The 15,239-nt window shown below is 40.8% G+C and overlaps 1 protein-coding gene across 1 annotated transcript; it reads left to right on the top strand.

Moving 5' to 3' along the window:
- Positions 1–6,753: 6,753 nt before the first annotated feature.
- LOC129720652 (cholinesterase 1-like) lies at positions 6,754–8,992 on the top strand. Its single transcript, XM_055672142.1, has 4 exons — positions 6,754–6,866; positions 6,923–7,898; positions 7,952–8,420; positions 8,492–8,992. Exons 1-4 carry the CDS (start codon positions 6,798–6,800, stop codon positions 8,907–8,909), a joined length of 1,932 nt encoding a protein of 643 aa, XP_055528117.1. The 5' UTR covers positions 6,754–6,797; the 3' UTR covers positions 8,910–8,992.
- Positions 8,993–15,239: the final 6,247 nt, after the last annotated feature.

Genomic DNA, 15,239 nt, shown 5'->3' with positions numbered 1-15,239 from the left:
GTAGAATACCAAAAACGAGTATTCTACGAAAACCTGTAAAGAGATTTTTGTGGTGGATTATAAGAAGAATACACGAAATTTAGGTTTAAAAATGTTATTTATTTTTAATTGTGATGATTATTTTGTGTGTATTGAGAACGAATTTGACATTAAAAATCGTTGCTTTTAATCTCCATCGATTGAATTTGTTTTTGATGTGTTTCATAAGTTCTCGGATTAGAAATACCTCCCGTTTGGAAAATATTCTAGGGCTTTCTAGCCAGTACAAACAACAGACCCAGGTTCAGTGTGTCCAACAGTTGACATTTTTACATGACACCGTATCGAAAATTACTGTTGCCTCTCTTGCAAACTGCGACAGCAGCGTTCAACTGTACGCTTCTCTATTTGAGAGAATCGTGTGACTAAAAGCCAACACGGATGGTTAACGTTTCTCTTTTTTGCCGATCTCCGGCCGCTTCGATATCTCGACTGTCGCATAGTGCGAATGACAATAATTAGCAATCATGCAACAGTCAAGTACAATAATAAAATGAAAAATTAATAATTTCTATGTATGCACTGCCGAAAACCACACCAGAAGATTTTAAATTCGGCATCTAAACTTGTTGGCGCAAACCGACCCTACGTTGTGTTATATTTTAATCGGCGGTAAACTCGCGCGTTTAATCGTCACCATCAGGGGCAATCACGGCCCAAAGCACTAACGGTCGACTCCTGCTCGCGGACAGGTGGAACGGGGAGGAATTTCTTCTAACACTTAAAACACGAGTGTTTAATTTAATTATATATTTGAACTCAGCATCGACGTTAGCTACTGGCATCGAGCCGAGTAGCTATGCGACCTACGGCCGACTGGCGCAAACGGCCGACACAAATGTGCCGTAGGTAACGAAACGACTAACTACTGACGACTTATGACGAATAACGACTGACTGAACACTAGCGCTGCTGCGGAGAGCGCTTTTATAGGCTCTCTGGTGGTGAGCAGCATTGTCCGGCGGCAAACAAAGCCGCAAATAAGCGCGCGCAAGTTGGCGTCGCTTGGGCCTCAGCCTGTGTGGTGGTGTGGTGGGCGACTTACAGTCGTGCCCATCTGAGGCGGGACTTTTGGCGCGAACATACTCCCCCCCTTGAAACCCCATGGGTTTCAACATTCAGTCCGAACGAGGGAGCAGGGGTCCGGAGGGAGCAAGCATGGCTCCGCAAGGCAGCTGGGAGCGCTGGGATGCGGTTGCAGGCATGATTCTGGCCAAACTTCTAAGCGGCGTTGATGATGAGCAGCAACGAACCCAAGCTGCGCTGGCGGTAGCAGGTAGGCATCGGAAAAAACCAAACCTCGGTGACGTAAGCGAGCACCGGCACACCTGTTCGGCGCAGGCGAAATGGGTAGCAAAATACAATCTCCTGGCCTACTCTGGCAACGAGTAGCCAGCGATGAACACGTAAGCTGCGCTGACGATGACAGGTAGCAGGAACCAAGCTGCGCTGGCGATGGCAGGCAGCGAATCCAAAAGCTGCGCTGGTGAGAGGCAGCGAAATCCAAGAGCTGCGCTGGCAAAGCAGGCAGCGACCAAAGAAGCTGCGCTGGCGACGGCAGGCAGCGAAAATCCAAGAGCTGCGCTGGCAAAGCAGGCAGCAACCAATCCGCTGCGCTGGCGATGGCAGGCAGCGAATTCCAATCCGCGGATCTACCCTGGCAACGGGTAGTTGGCGATGAATGTGCGGACTGCACTGATAAGTAGCAAGCGGCGGTGTGCGGCGTTGCTCCGATGAACTAGACGCAGCGGTCCGGGGTGGAGGCATGGCTCCCAATCACTGCTGTGTGAACGCGGCGGCCCAGAATGCCACTGGATGATGCGCTCCAGCAGCCCGATAACTCCGGTGGACGCAGCGGTCCAGAATGCTACGAGATGGTACGCTCCTGCAGCTGCGCTCCGGCGGATGGTACGCTCCGACCGGTGTACTGAAAATTCGCTAAGCGTAAACGAGTTGCACTTTGATTTTATTTTAGCGAATACTTAACTTGGGGAAGTGGTGGGGCGGCAGATTCGATCGCCTGGTTGACCAAAACCTGCGCTGCCCTAGTGCCTGGCTAGCTGGAACCTGCTCGCCACTTCTGACTTGTGGCGCGAATAATGTTGATCCGGATTGGTTGGATCCCAATGGCTCCGATTGCCGATGATGAATCCAGATGGCTGAATCCCGATACACCAGATTGGTGTGACTAAAGGTTGCAGGAACACGTTCACAGCGATGGCTTCGAAACATCAAATCAAATTTGCGCGGAATGCGCAGCGACGGTATATGGACGTTGTGTCCATCAAGCATCGAAGCGAAGATGCTTCAACTTATAACAAAAGTGAACAAAATACAAAACGGCTGCGCACAATGCCATCATTGTCTCTCATTGTTTCACTCACTTCAAGTACGGAATGCCCTTTGTGCGATTCGAAGTTTTCTGCACAATACTCTATTGTTCGGTCACTAATAAGCTTTATCCATTTGAATAATTGTACGAATTTCGGCACACAACACGTACTTTGGACATTGGAACGAAATTGTACTTTAACAAACGCGTACCACTTATACCATTTCGAATGTGGCTCGATTTGTAATAAAAATGTTCAACAATTAATACGGACTCTAGTACGGGCGCGAGCAACGTGCTCGACACAGTTGACGTCCCGTTAGAAAACTTTTGCACTTAGCTTCACCAGAATCTCGATTCTGTTCATTTCTCGTAGCTTAGATTTTCAACGGCGAACATTAGTGAGGGTAAATCACTCGGCGTGTTTGACGTCCCGGTTAGAATGACTGCACTTATACTTGGCGGCCGGCATCGACCGGCGCAGGAACCAAAATGAAAAATTACTTATTGAGTGCGGCGCGCATCGCCGCAAGCAGCACTCTGCCATTGTAGCACTGTACGAAATCGACTCTCTTCCTGATGACCAACGACGGAAAAACAGGCGGGTTTCTCGAAGCACTACCAGTTTGCGAAATCCTGGTCACGGCACCAATTTTATGTTGGCGCAAACCGACCCTACGTTGTGTTATATTTTAATCGGCGGTAAACTCGCGCGTTTAATCGTCACCATCAGGGGCAATCACGGCCCAAAGCACTAACGGTCGACTCCTGCTCGCGGACAGGTGGAACGGGGAGGAATTTCTTCTAACACTTAAAACACGAGTGTTTAATTTAATTATATATTTGAACTCAGCATCGACGTTAGCTACTGGCATCGAGCCGAGTAGCTATGCGACCTACGGCCGACTGGCGCAAACGGCCGACACAAATGTGCCGTAGGTAACGAAACGACTAACTACTGACGACTTATGACGAATAACGACTGACTGAACACTAGCGCTGCTGCGGAGAGCGCTTTTATAGGCTCTCTGGTGGTGAGCAGCATTGTCCGGCGGCAAACAAAGCCGCAAATAAGCGCGCGCAAGTTGGCGTCGCTTGGGCCTCAGCCTGTGTGGTGGTGTGGTGGGCGACTTACAGTCGTGCCCATCTGAGGCGGGACTTTTGGCGCGAACAAAACTTTTTCACTCGAAAATAGTTCGCTGTAGCGAAAGCCTCATCCAAATTTAGCATACTTAAGCAAAGGCAGGACAATAAAAGCATGAATCTTGCAAATTCAATTAACGTCCTCGGACCAAAATAATAATCGATGCTAAGTAAATTGATTCCACTTCAATTAGTAATAAATGCAATAAATAGCACATACAGCTACAAAACAACACACGAGCCAGAGATTGTCTATACAATGACAACAATATAAAGAGAAGTGAGCGAGAGAATTATTGTTTATTTATTTATTTTTCTTCATCTATAATTTATTTGACACGGCACAAATACAATTTAATGTTTAACGGCGCCAATTATATCTGGTAGCTTACTTTCTAAAGTATCTTAATAACTAAAAGCAAATTTTTTATCCTCGCTGCCGACTACGAGCTGAAACTAAATATAACTTAAAGCTAGAATGTTTTGCATTAAAGGCACTGATTTGTTGTTTGATGGTTTTCCATCGCCATAGGTAAGCAGCATATTGAATATGTTCCGCTGCTGGGCCAAGATATTACGGACTGGCATATTGGGTTGTCTCCCTCGGGACCAATTATTGTTTATATTGAATTCGTGACGAAAAGCAAGAGATAAAGCAGATCGTATGAAACTTCGGTAGCGGCTACTGTCGCGTAGTGTTTCATTCCACAGTGGTAATTACAAAAATCTTGCTACTGTCTGTAGCGTACCAGTAAATTTCCCCACCCTGCCCAGGTATGTTTAATTTTATCTTCGAAACTTTATATAAATTTGTAAATAAAATTAAGTAGCAATTCAGAACCCAAATAATGAGTAATTACTTAACAAAAAACTGAGTAATACTGACCCAAAAAGTGAGTAACAATCACTCAGTAATTCAAACGCCTTGTTTATCATTTATTCGTATTTAAGGAGTTACTTAAGTTGTTCCACTTTTTACGAAAATGCGTCAAATCTTACTCATTTTAGTGTTTTTTTCCCGAGGGTGCATTATGGTGCGTATATTATGCGATTTTCCTTTCATTAGCATTTTTGGATGACAACAAATGTGTTGTTGACCCGTGAATTACGATTGAAATTATTGAGTGAAAATTTTGTTTGCTTTTTTGCGTTTCTTTATCATTGCTTGTTTAGCCATAATCACAAAGTAGTCCGGAAAAACGCTTTCTCGCTTCTTCGTGTTTCTTTTTTTTGTTATATTAATTCTCCTGTTACTTAAATACACCTATTCAGCGCTGCGAATGGCATTTTATGACTCATACTGTGAATTTTCGACTGTTTGAGAGTTTTCTACTTGCAATAGGTTTTCTAACGTAGAAAACGTAAAATACAGTTTTCTACGTAGATTACTTACGAGTCCCGAAAAATGGCGTAGAATACCCTCCCTGCTCAGGAACCACAATGAAGCACAGAAGCTAAAAATCGAGCACAGGCACTATTTTGAGTTCAAGGACACTCAATATGGGTGTTTCTCAAACCAGAATGACCCTCAGGTGCCAGAAATTGTCTCCTAATGCCATTTTCAAATTCAAGATGGCGACTTCTGGTTTCTGAAAAAAGCCTAAAGTGACCAAATACCATCCAATATGAGTATCTGCAGAACCAGAATGATGCAAGGAGCTAAAAATTGACCTCAGACACCATTTTGAATTGTAAGATGGCGACTTCTGGGATACAGCCGAAAATGACCGAATACTACTCAATATGTATATTTCCGTAATCGAGATGATGCATAGAAGCCAAGCATTGACCCCTGGACACCATTTTTAATTCAAAGATGACCACTGTCAGTTTCTGGAAAATAACTGAATACCACCAAATGGGGATAGTTCCGGAATCAGATTGATGCCAGAAAAACAGCTGAAAATGACCGAATACCACCCAATATGGAAATTTTCAGAATAGAGGTGATGTACTGAAGCCAAAAGTCGAGGATGTTGTCATTCCGATAAAACCAATCATTTCAAACGATTTTTCTTTTGACTTTGATCATATCCTATGGCCGATGCGTCGTGAATTTGCAGACTATAAACAAATCGCAAGGAATCAATGAATTTGGAATGTTTAAAATTATTTAATTAAACACTTAAATGGGCGGGACGAAGTTTGCCGGGTCAGATAGCTGTTAGAATAAAAAGCAGTCAGAATTAACACTGCTGTATCTCTTTCCGACCGAGCCCACACAATTGTGTAGGTGAAAAATGACGGATAACAAAGCTTAAATCGGAACAATTCCTTTATAAAAACACTTGCTTGCTCCGGTTTTTTATTTTTCGAAGCAGCTGCGATGTTGACACTAGCCTTGTGAGCAACAAAACAATGAATAGGACGTTCAAAAGCGAGAGAGAAGGTTTTGTTTAAGTCACCTTCTACCTGCGCAATTATATGGGCCCGGTCGGAAAGGGGTATATATTTTATATATACTTCTCTCGGATTGATACATCGAGGCGTCGTCTAAATAGTCAAGTATAGAACAGATTTGTTGATTAATGATACTCAGGCTTCCTCACAGAGATAACAGGTGGATCGATGTCCTCTTTATAGGTCAAATTAGGTTATGATGATAAGGCTCACTTTGACATTGAGAAACCTTGTTTGAGACTCAAACTTTAGCCACTGCAGCCCAACCCTGTTGATATTGATTGAAATGGAATTTGACCTTTTTATAGCAAAGTTAAAGCGTTGCCCAGATTTGTCCGATTATTTTTTAAATGGGCGGGATGAGGACAACATTAAATAACGTTGATTTTATAATACAAGTGAAAGATAAAAATTGCTACGTTACCATGTCCTCCGGTATCGCATGCCTTATCAGTTCATCGTGTTTGTTTTATACACGAGCATTTACAAAGAAAGAATAAATTAATCTGGAATTTGTGTTTCGAAAGACTGATTGATTTTCAATATCAAGGGAATACGATTTTTGTAATGAGTAATTAGAAGATATTAATTAGTTTTAGTTTCTGTCTCTTTCACACACTCCGTTAAGACTGTTTCGATAGTGATTTCTTAACCTCATGTCTAACCGTTGTAACCATCGTACGCTAATGCGGTTATTTGCATAAAAATTTCGAACCAAAACTCATCGCAAGTGTGTACATTAAAATCTTATCGGAGGTATTGTTCCAATAAAGTTCCTTATCTGTTTATCAGTTATAAGCCGCTTAAGTAACGATTGGATCTCCTGGTAGATATCAAAGTATTTTTGGTTCGGTCTGCAGTCAAAATTTTTCGGTGCTGAAAGATGGTCATTCGTAAGTTGTACGTTCCTCCGTCGATAATCAAGAACGGTGTCACCGTTCAAACTATCCCGGTAGGTAACAGAAGAACTCATTCCAATTAAGTAAAAGCTAAGTACATGTATCATAGGAATACCAGACGGTACAACCGAATCATTTGGAAGCTGTAGCCTACAGCACTATTGCTGAGCCGATTTCACATGTTAACGGAGATGCACAAAAAGTGGAATTGGAACCAGCTATCCTCAAATCTGTTGACAACGCAGAACACTGTTCCAAAAATGGTGATGTATTGGTAGAAAATTCAAATGTTGCCCAAGCCAGAGCGGAAAAAAACTCCGAAAATGATGATATAATCTTAAATATTAGACCCGGTAAAATAGCTGGATTGAAACAAGATTTACCAAACGGGGGAAGTTGTTACCGGTTCAGTGGTATCCCCTATGCTCAACCTCCCATAGGTGAGTTACGATTCAAACCTCCAGTACCGTTGGAGCGATTCGATGTAGACGTATTGGATTGCACAGTTGAACGAAATCAGTGCATAAGTTTGCAGCACTGGCCAACGGAAGCAAGTGAAACAGCTTCCGAGGACTGCCTGTTCTTGAATGTGTACACACCAAATCTACCAGAAGAGGGCTCAGCTGATGGATTGCCCGTGATGATTTGGATCCACGGAGGTGGTTTTGCGTTGGGCAGTGGAGATGCGGTATTTTATTGTCCTAACTATTTGGTGCAGGAAAGTATGGTGGTTGTAACATTCAACTACAGATTGGGACCACTGGGATTCATGTATCTGCCATCGAAAGGAATTCACGGCAATATGGGATTAAAAGATCAAAGAATGGTTTTGCGTTGGGTACAAGAAAACATTTCTAGTTTTGGGGGAGATCCAAATAATGTGACATTATTTGGTGAGAGCGCTGGGGGAGCCTCGGTGCATTTGAATTATATTGCGGAAAACTCGAGAAAATATTTCCATAAAGCTATATGTATGTCTGGTGTTTCTTACAACCCCTGGGTGTTTCAAAGTCAGGCAGAAGAAAAAGCTCGACAACTAGCAGTTCTACTCGGGGCGAAATCAGATACCGATGAAGACGTTATCGGTAAGTTTGATTGTTAATTTTATTTCGTTTATTAACATTTATCACATTTACAGAAACACTGATGACTGCTTCCGCCAGGGACATCGTTGCAAAATCTCCTGCGGTGATGACTGCTGATGAAAAACGCACTGACATGTTTTTTGCATTTACTCCCGTTGTAGAACCTGCAGATTCTACTGAACCATTTATAACAGAAAATTTTATCAGTCTCTTGATGAGTCCCAATATGACAAGCATTCCAATCATTAATGGATTCACCTCTAATGAGGGACTTCTTATTGCTGCTCAAATGATGAGTGGTATCGATGAGTATGCGAAAAATTTCACCAAGTTAGTACCGAAGGATTTGCCCCTTTCCGGGATTAGTCTAGAGGAAGCAGCTGCTGAAATAAAACATTTCTTCTTTGGCGATGATGACATAACTACAGAGCGGCTGCAAACCTTGGTGGATATTGTGTCGGACAATATGTTTACCGTCGCAGTGTACATGGCTAGCGAGTTGCATGCGCGTTATCAGCATGAGTACGTACTTTTTGCGTTCTTGCCGGAGTGTTGAAGTATATTATTTAACTAATCTGAGTACCTTTTTGTAGCGCACCACAGTACCTGTACGTATTCTCGTTTGAGGATGAGTTGAACAAATTTAGATCAATGTTTCAGGTACCAGACAATTTAGCTGGAGTGTGCCATTCCGATGAGTTGCTATACTTGTTTAGTTCGTCACTGATGGGAACCGAAGTGGAAACAGGATCAAGAGCCGACAAATTTCGCTCTATAATGTGCAAGTTGTGGACTAATTTCGCTAAATGTGGCAATCCTACACCCGTGGATGGAGGAGTTAACTTTGTTTGGGAACCGGTGAAGCCCCTTACCGATTCCCCATTTATATTCGCTGCAGCAGAGTTAAATGAGCCGTTGAAAATGGTCGAAAACCCATTTATGAACCGCATTCAATTCTGGAGGGAAATATATGCGCGACATTTCGGTAATCATCTAGTGCGAACTAAATAGTTTCCTGTGACATCCGATTTTCGGTATGCGAATATTGATTGCTCTGTTGTAGTTATTTTGCAATAAATTATTAATCGCTCGGATTGTATACGTCGTATCCGTTCACCGTAAATAATACAGCATGGGAAAAACTTTCTTTGCAATAGCGACTAGAGGGCATTGAAAAGTTTCGGAATATAACTTAACACATTTATCAGTTTCACTGTTTCTTATCGCAAATTATTTTGAAAAAGTGTAATTTAAAAGATTTTGATTACATTACATACGTGATATGGGACGATGCTTGATTAAATATTTCTTGTGTTACTATTACGGTAACTTCGCGCTGTATGGAACTCGTTGCATTGAAATAGTAGGAGGGCGGTATCAAAGACACGACCGAATGACTAGATATTTTCATATTCCATCAAAATAAATAATATAAATTGTAAAGCTAGTACTCGCCGCTACTTTATCCAGCAGTACATTTCTAAATACTGAGACGTTAACGCAATATAAGCGATATAAAAAAGATTTGTACTTTTTTATATCGCTGAGTACTCCCGCAGACCATTATTATTATAAAAAACCTAAATTAATCCACCTAGCGGTCAGACCCAGCCTTTCTCATTCAAACTTATTATTTGTAGAAATAGATTTACATGAACGTTCCAATCCAATAAATGAATATTCACTTTTAGGGTTCTAAAAAATTGATGTTGTAATCTATACATATAAAAATACAGTCCGGTCTGTCTGTCTGTCTGATCCATATAGGCTCGAAAACTACCGAACCAATCGACGTGAAAATTTGTATGTAGAGGTTTCTGATGCCGATTAAGATTACTATGATTGTTTGAGACCCCTCCCTCTTCTGACATCCCACCTTTTTTCGGTGGCACCCCACCTTTTTTCGGTGGCATACAAATGAAACACAGATTTCTGCATATCTCGAGAGCTAACCAACTGAATGAAACCAAATTCGGCAGGTGAATATTTTTAGAGGTAACAAACATGTGCGTAACGGTTTGACACCCTTTTCTATAAGGGAGGGGTCCCATACAAATGAAACACAAATTTCGCACAGCTCAAGAACCAATCAAGAAAATACAACCAAATTTGGTATGAGAATGTTTTTGGAGGTAACAAATACGTCCATAATGGTTCGACGCCCCACTTTTTTCTGGAAGCACATGTTTCTACACAAATTTCTGCACATCTCGCGAACTAATCAACTAAATGGAATCATATTTGGATGTTGAATATTTTTAGTGGTAACAAATATATTCCTGATCGCGCACGGCCCTACGTTGTGTGTTATTTCGTCCTTTGGCATCACGGGTGAGGCAATTACGGCCCAGGGACGAGCGTTCTTTCGACACGACAACACAATACTAACGTTCACTATACTAAGTACATTTATTCTAAACCTATTAACAAACTGGCAGCAGCGTGACGGCGCTGCCGCCGCACGTTTATCGACTAACTACAATGAACCCTAGCGCTGCTGTGGAGAGCGCTTTTATAGGCTGCCTCTCAGACGGCAGCGTTGTCGAATAAAGCTTGAAATAAGCGCGCGCAAACCAGCGTCGCTTGGGCCTCAGCTGTCACTCACGGATGACAGTAATGCCCAGCTGAGGCGGTAGTTTGGGCGCGAACAGTTCCATAATCGACCTCAGGCAACATTTCGGATTGTAAGAAGGCAACATCCGGTTTCTGGAAAACAGCCAAAAATGGCCAATTCCACCCAATATAATAATATCCGGATCTAGAATGATACACGGAAGCTCAAATCGACCACAGATACCATTTTGAATTCTAGGATGGCGACTTCCGGTTTCTGAAAAACAGCTGAAAATGATCAAATACCACCCAATATGAGTATCTCCGGAGCCAGAATGTTGCAAGTAGCTAAAAATTGACTTCGGACACCATTATGAATTTTAGGATGACAACTTCTGGTTTCTGGCAAACAGCCAAAAATGGCCGATTTCCGCCTAACATGAGTATCTCCAGAACTAACGGGTGTTAAATAAAAAAAGAGAATTTTTTCAATACCTTTCAGTAACTCAAATACAGAGCGTAAAATTTTCTTCCTCCAAGAAAATTGCTCTTTGGGCTCTCTAGAAACAGTGGGCGTGTTTGGTTTTGCTAGTTTGAATTTAGTTAAAGCAAAGATGGCGTCGAAACAGCAACAACAGCAACAGCAACTCCGCGAACGCATTGTACGGTTCTACGAAACGCATTTCCAGCAAGGAAAAAAGTTCACGGTGACACATTTTAAGGAAGAAAATGTACCTGTCAGTACGGTATATCGTATCCTGGGCTCCCTGAACGTAGAGCGGAAGGTCGGAAGTGGTCGTCCGGTGACGATAATGACGAAGCAGAGGAAGACATCGTTAAAGAAGCTGTTTGACAACAAGGACGCAACCAGCCTGCGTGACGCCGGTCGGAAATATGGCTGCTCCCACGTATTGATCCATCGGACCCTCAAGATGAAGGAATCGTCTGCAGGAAGAAGACGAGGTCGCCGGAGTACACGGAGGAGCAGATTGAGACGGTTAAAACACAGTGTCGGTGGATGACCAAAAAATACCGCCGTTCTGAACGACGAAAGCTACTTTCCGCTGTCCAAAACGCATATTCCAGGAAATGATAATTACTACTCCAGCGACAAGTCATCCACACCGCCTGAAGTGAAATACAAGTTCAAGCACAAGTTTGAAAAAAAGGTTATGTTGTACATCGCCATTTCCGACCGGGGCATTTCCAAGCTTTGGTTTAAGCCGAGCGGTCTGGCAATCAACCAACAAATCTATCAAGAAGAGTGCCTCGATAAAATCCTGCTGCCGTTCCTGAACGAGCATCACGCGGATGAGAAATACGTCTTCTGGCCAGACAAGGCGTCTTCCCATTACGCCAAGAAGACGCTGGCGTATCTTGAGGAGAAAAAGATACCGTTCGTGCTGAAAGATCGTAACCCAACAAACTTGCCCCAGTGCCGCCCAATAGAGGATTTCTTTGGCTCACTCAGTGCCCTAGTATATAAAAACAAAAGGAGGGCCAAGGATACGAAGCAACTGATTACAAGAATCCGGAATTGTATCCGGAAAATGGACGTAAGTGCCGTACAACGTTCTTGTGAGAGCATCGCAACAAAGTTGCGTCAAACAGCAGACCACGGCCCTTACTCAAACATTCCCTGATATTTTTCTGAAGAAAATACATTATGTTATTAATAAAAAATACTGAAATCAATGAAAAAAAAATTTTTTTATATGTGATTGAAAAAATTCTCATTTTTTATTTAACACCCGTTAGAATGATACACAGCAGCTGAATTCGACCGCAGACCCCATTTTGGATTCCAGGTTGGCGACTTCCGGTTCCTGGGAAACAGCCGAAAATGAACGAATAACACCCAATATGGGAATCATTTCAAACGATATGTTACTTGACTTTGATCATATCCTATGGCCGATTCGTCGTGCATTTGCATACTTTTAACACATCGCAAGGAATCAATGAATTTGGAAAGTACGATACCACATTTCAATTATGTTGAGGCCACAAATATCGATCTAAGCGAGTATAGTCTTTGAATTTCTTTTCGTTCCATAACTTTTGAGCCACAAATCAAATTGTTATGTAGTTTGTTAGTTGTAAGTTTGAGATATGACTCGTTCGTATGACACTAGTTCTGTTCAAATAAGTCATGTAATCTTTGAGTTAATAGACTTTCGTTGTTTTTTCAACAATTTAATACATAACGGTTGCTTAAGCTCGATTATAATCAAATGAAATGGGAACGTATAGGGCAGCCAAACTTCGAAACCACGTGTTCAATCATAATTCATCAGTTAACCCTTAACTAGCCCACTTATCTGATAATAATATTGATCAAATTGGTTGTGTAGTTTCTGAGATAATGAAGTTTCGTGATTTTCACATTTCGGTACATTACAGACGACGTTACAGTTCGATTAGAGTAAAATGCAATAGAGTGCTATGAGGTAGCTAGACTTATTAATTGACACTAATTTTGTGGAAATCGGTTCAGCCGTCTCTGAGAAAAGTGAGTGAGTCCAAGTAGTCTTCGGAATATGTTCCTCTTCATAGCTGGATTTCACATTTCCAAACATAACAGGCAAAGTAATAGTCCGATTGCAAAACAAATCAATAGGGTCTTTTGGGGCAACTAGACCTTTCATTCGACACTGATTTAATGAAAATCGGTTCAGCCATCTCTGAGAAACATGAGTGAGATTAAATAGTCTTCAGAACACGTTTCTCTACGTAACTTTTGAACCACAAGTTCAATCTTTATAAAATTCGAAAGGGTTTTTCAGGTAACCCGTTCATTTAAAACCAATTTTGTTCAAATCGGTTATGTGGTTTTAGAGATGTTTCATGATTTTTACATTTTGATACATAATCTCTAAACTAGAAAACCGATTACAATAAAATTGAATAGGGTCTTATGGGACAACAAGACCTTTCATTTGCAATTAATTTCATGAGAATCGGTCCAGCCATCTCTGAGAAAAGTAAGTGAGAATAAAAATCTGCACATACACACACACATACAGAAAATGCTCAGCTCGTCGAGTGATATATGCCGTTCGACCCTTCGGAGCACTTTTATACTTTCGGTTTTGCAAGTGATTGCTATACCTTTCTAGGAGAAAGGCAAAAATGCACCAAAGGATCTGAGTACACCATTCGATTTGTTATAACGTCCTGAATCTCTGGTCAAAATTTCGAAATCGTCGTACTGCACATTTTTGAGTAATGCCCTTCGGAAGTCGTAAAGTACAAAAAAGTGCTATGAAAACAACGAAATACTTACTGTAAAGTACCTTTTTCAACTATCATTTTATGAAATAATTTCCAAAATAGTTTCTACACATTCCAAATATGGGTCATTCCATACGAAGTGTACATACCACTTGGACACGACCATCACAAAGTTTGCTCAATGTTGGGAGAATTATTCATCTACTGTCACTTTGGAAAAATCCCAAATTTGGTGTCAATTGGAATACCCCCGGCTCTGTGGGACCCCCCCCTGCAAAGTCACGCATTTTTTGTTGAAATTTTTTTTTATTTTTCTTACAATTCATAGACGTAAGATGTCCGAAAAATACAGATAAATGATTTTTGATGAAAATAAACCAAGGAATCCAGAAAAAATATAAGTTTTGACCGGAAGTGTTGCCAGATAAATTATTTTTGTATTTGAAAACTAAATTTACAAATGCAGCCATTTTGATTTTACATTTGAGAAATTCATCGTGTTCCTTGGAAAATTTCACATTTACCTGGTTTGTGTACATAGACCACTCTGTTCCGAAACGATTCTAGGAGTCCAGTGAATAAATATATCCTTAATATATATATATATATATATATATATATATATATATATATATATATATATATATATATATATATATATATATATATATATATATATATATATATATATTTGTATATATATATATATATATTTGTATATATATATATATATATATATATATATATATATATATATATATATATATATATATATATATATATATATATATATATATATATATATATATATATATATATATATATATATATATATATATATATATATATATATATATATATATATATATATATATATATATATATATATATATATATATATATATATATATATATATATATATATATTACTAAGTCGACCATTCTGAAAGAAGCGCAATAAAATACATAGAAACTTTTCACATAAAGTGTATCACTACAATCAAATTTGAGGATGCTATTAATTTAGAGCACGAAATCAGCGAAATAAAACACTGTGCGACGTGGCGGTGGTGATGGACGATGAGACTTTTCTCACCCCGGATGGCAACGACTGACAGGGCGCGACGTATTTTACTTCCTCCACGAAGAAAGTGAGCTTCGAGGTGAAGTTCATTTTTCAGTAAGTTCCTCAAGAAGGAGCCGCTATGGGTGATAATTAGCGGGGATGCGGGGATGTCAAAGCCGCTCTTCTTTTGCTACGAGCTGGCCGTGAACGGGGAAATTTATAGTACGCAGTGCCTGCCAGATGTTGCGTCGTTTATCAAGAAATACTGTCAAGGTGAAGATGCGAATCTGGCGTCGAGGTACTCGAAGCGACCGTTGGAGGAGTCGGAGCAACTGAATATCGATAAGTTATTCAATTCGGTGAACCAGCCCAACCTTTTTTCCCAGCAGCGTCCCATCGAGGATTTCTGAGTAAACCTGAAGCGTAAGATCTACTATAACAATTTGGTCGCAAACACTGAGGAGGAAATGATAAACAACGAAGAATGA

Source organism: Wyeomyia smithii, chromosome 2 (assembly GCF_029784165.1).
Source record: "Wyeomyia smithii strain HCP4-BCI-WySm-NY-G18 chromosome 2, ASM2978416v1, whole genome shotgun sequence".
Taxonomy (NCBI): domain Eukaryota; kingdom Metazoa; phylum Arthropoda; class Insecta; order Diptera; family Culicidae; genus Wyeomyia; species Wyeomyia smithii.
Note: the sequence above shows the minus strand (reverse complement) of the source record. Positions and strands in the feature narration are given on the sequence as shown.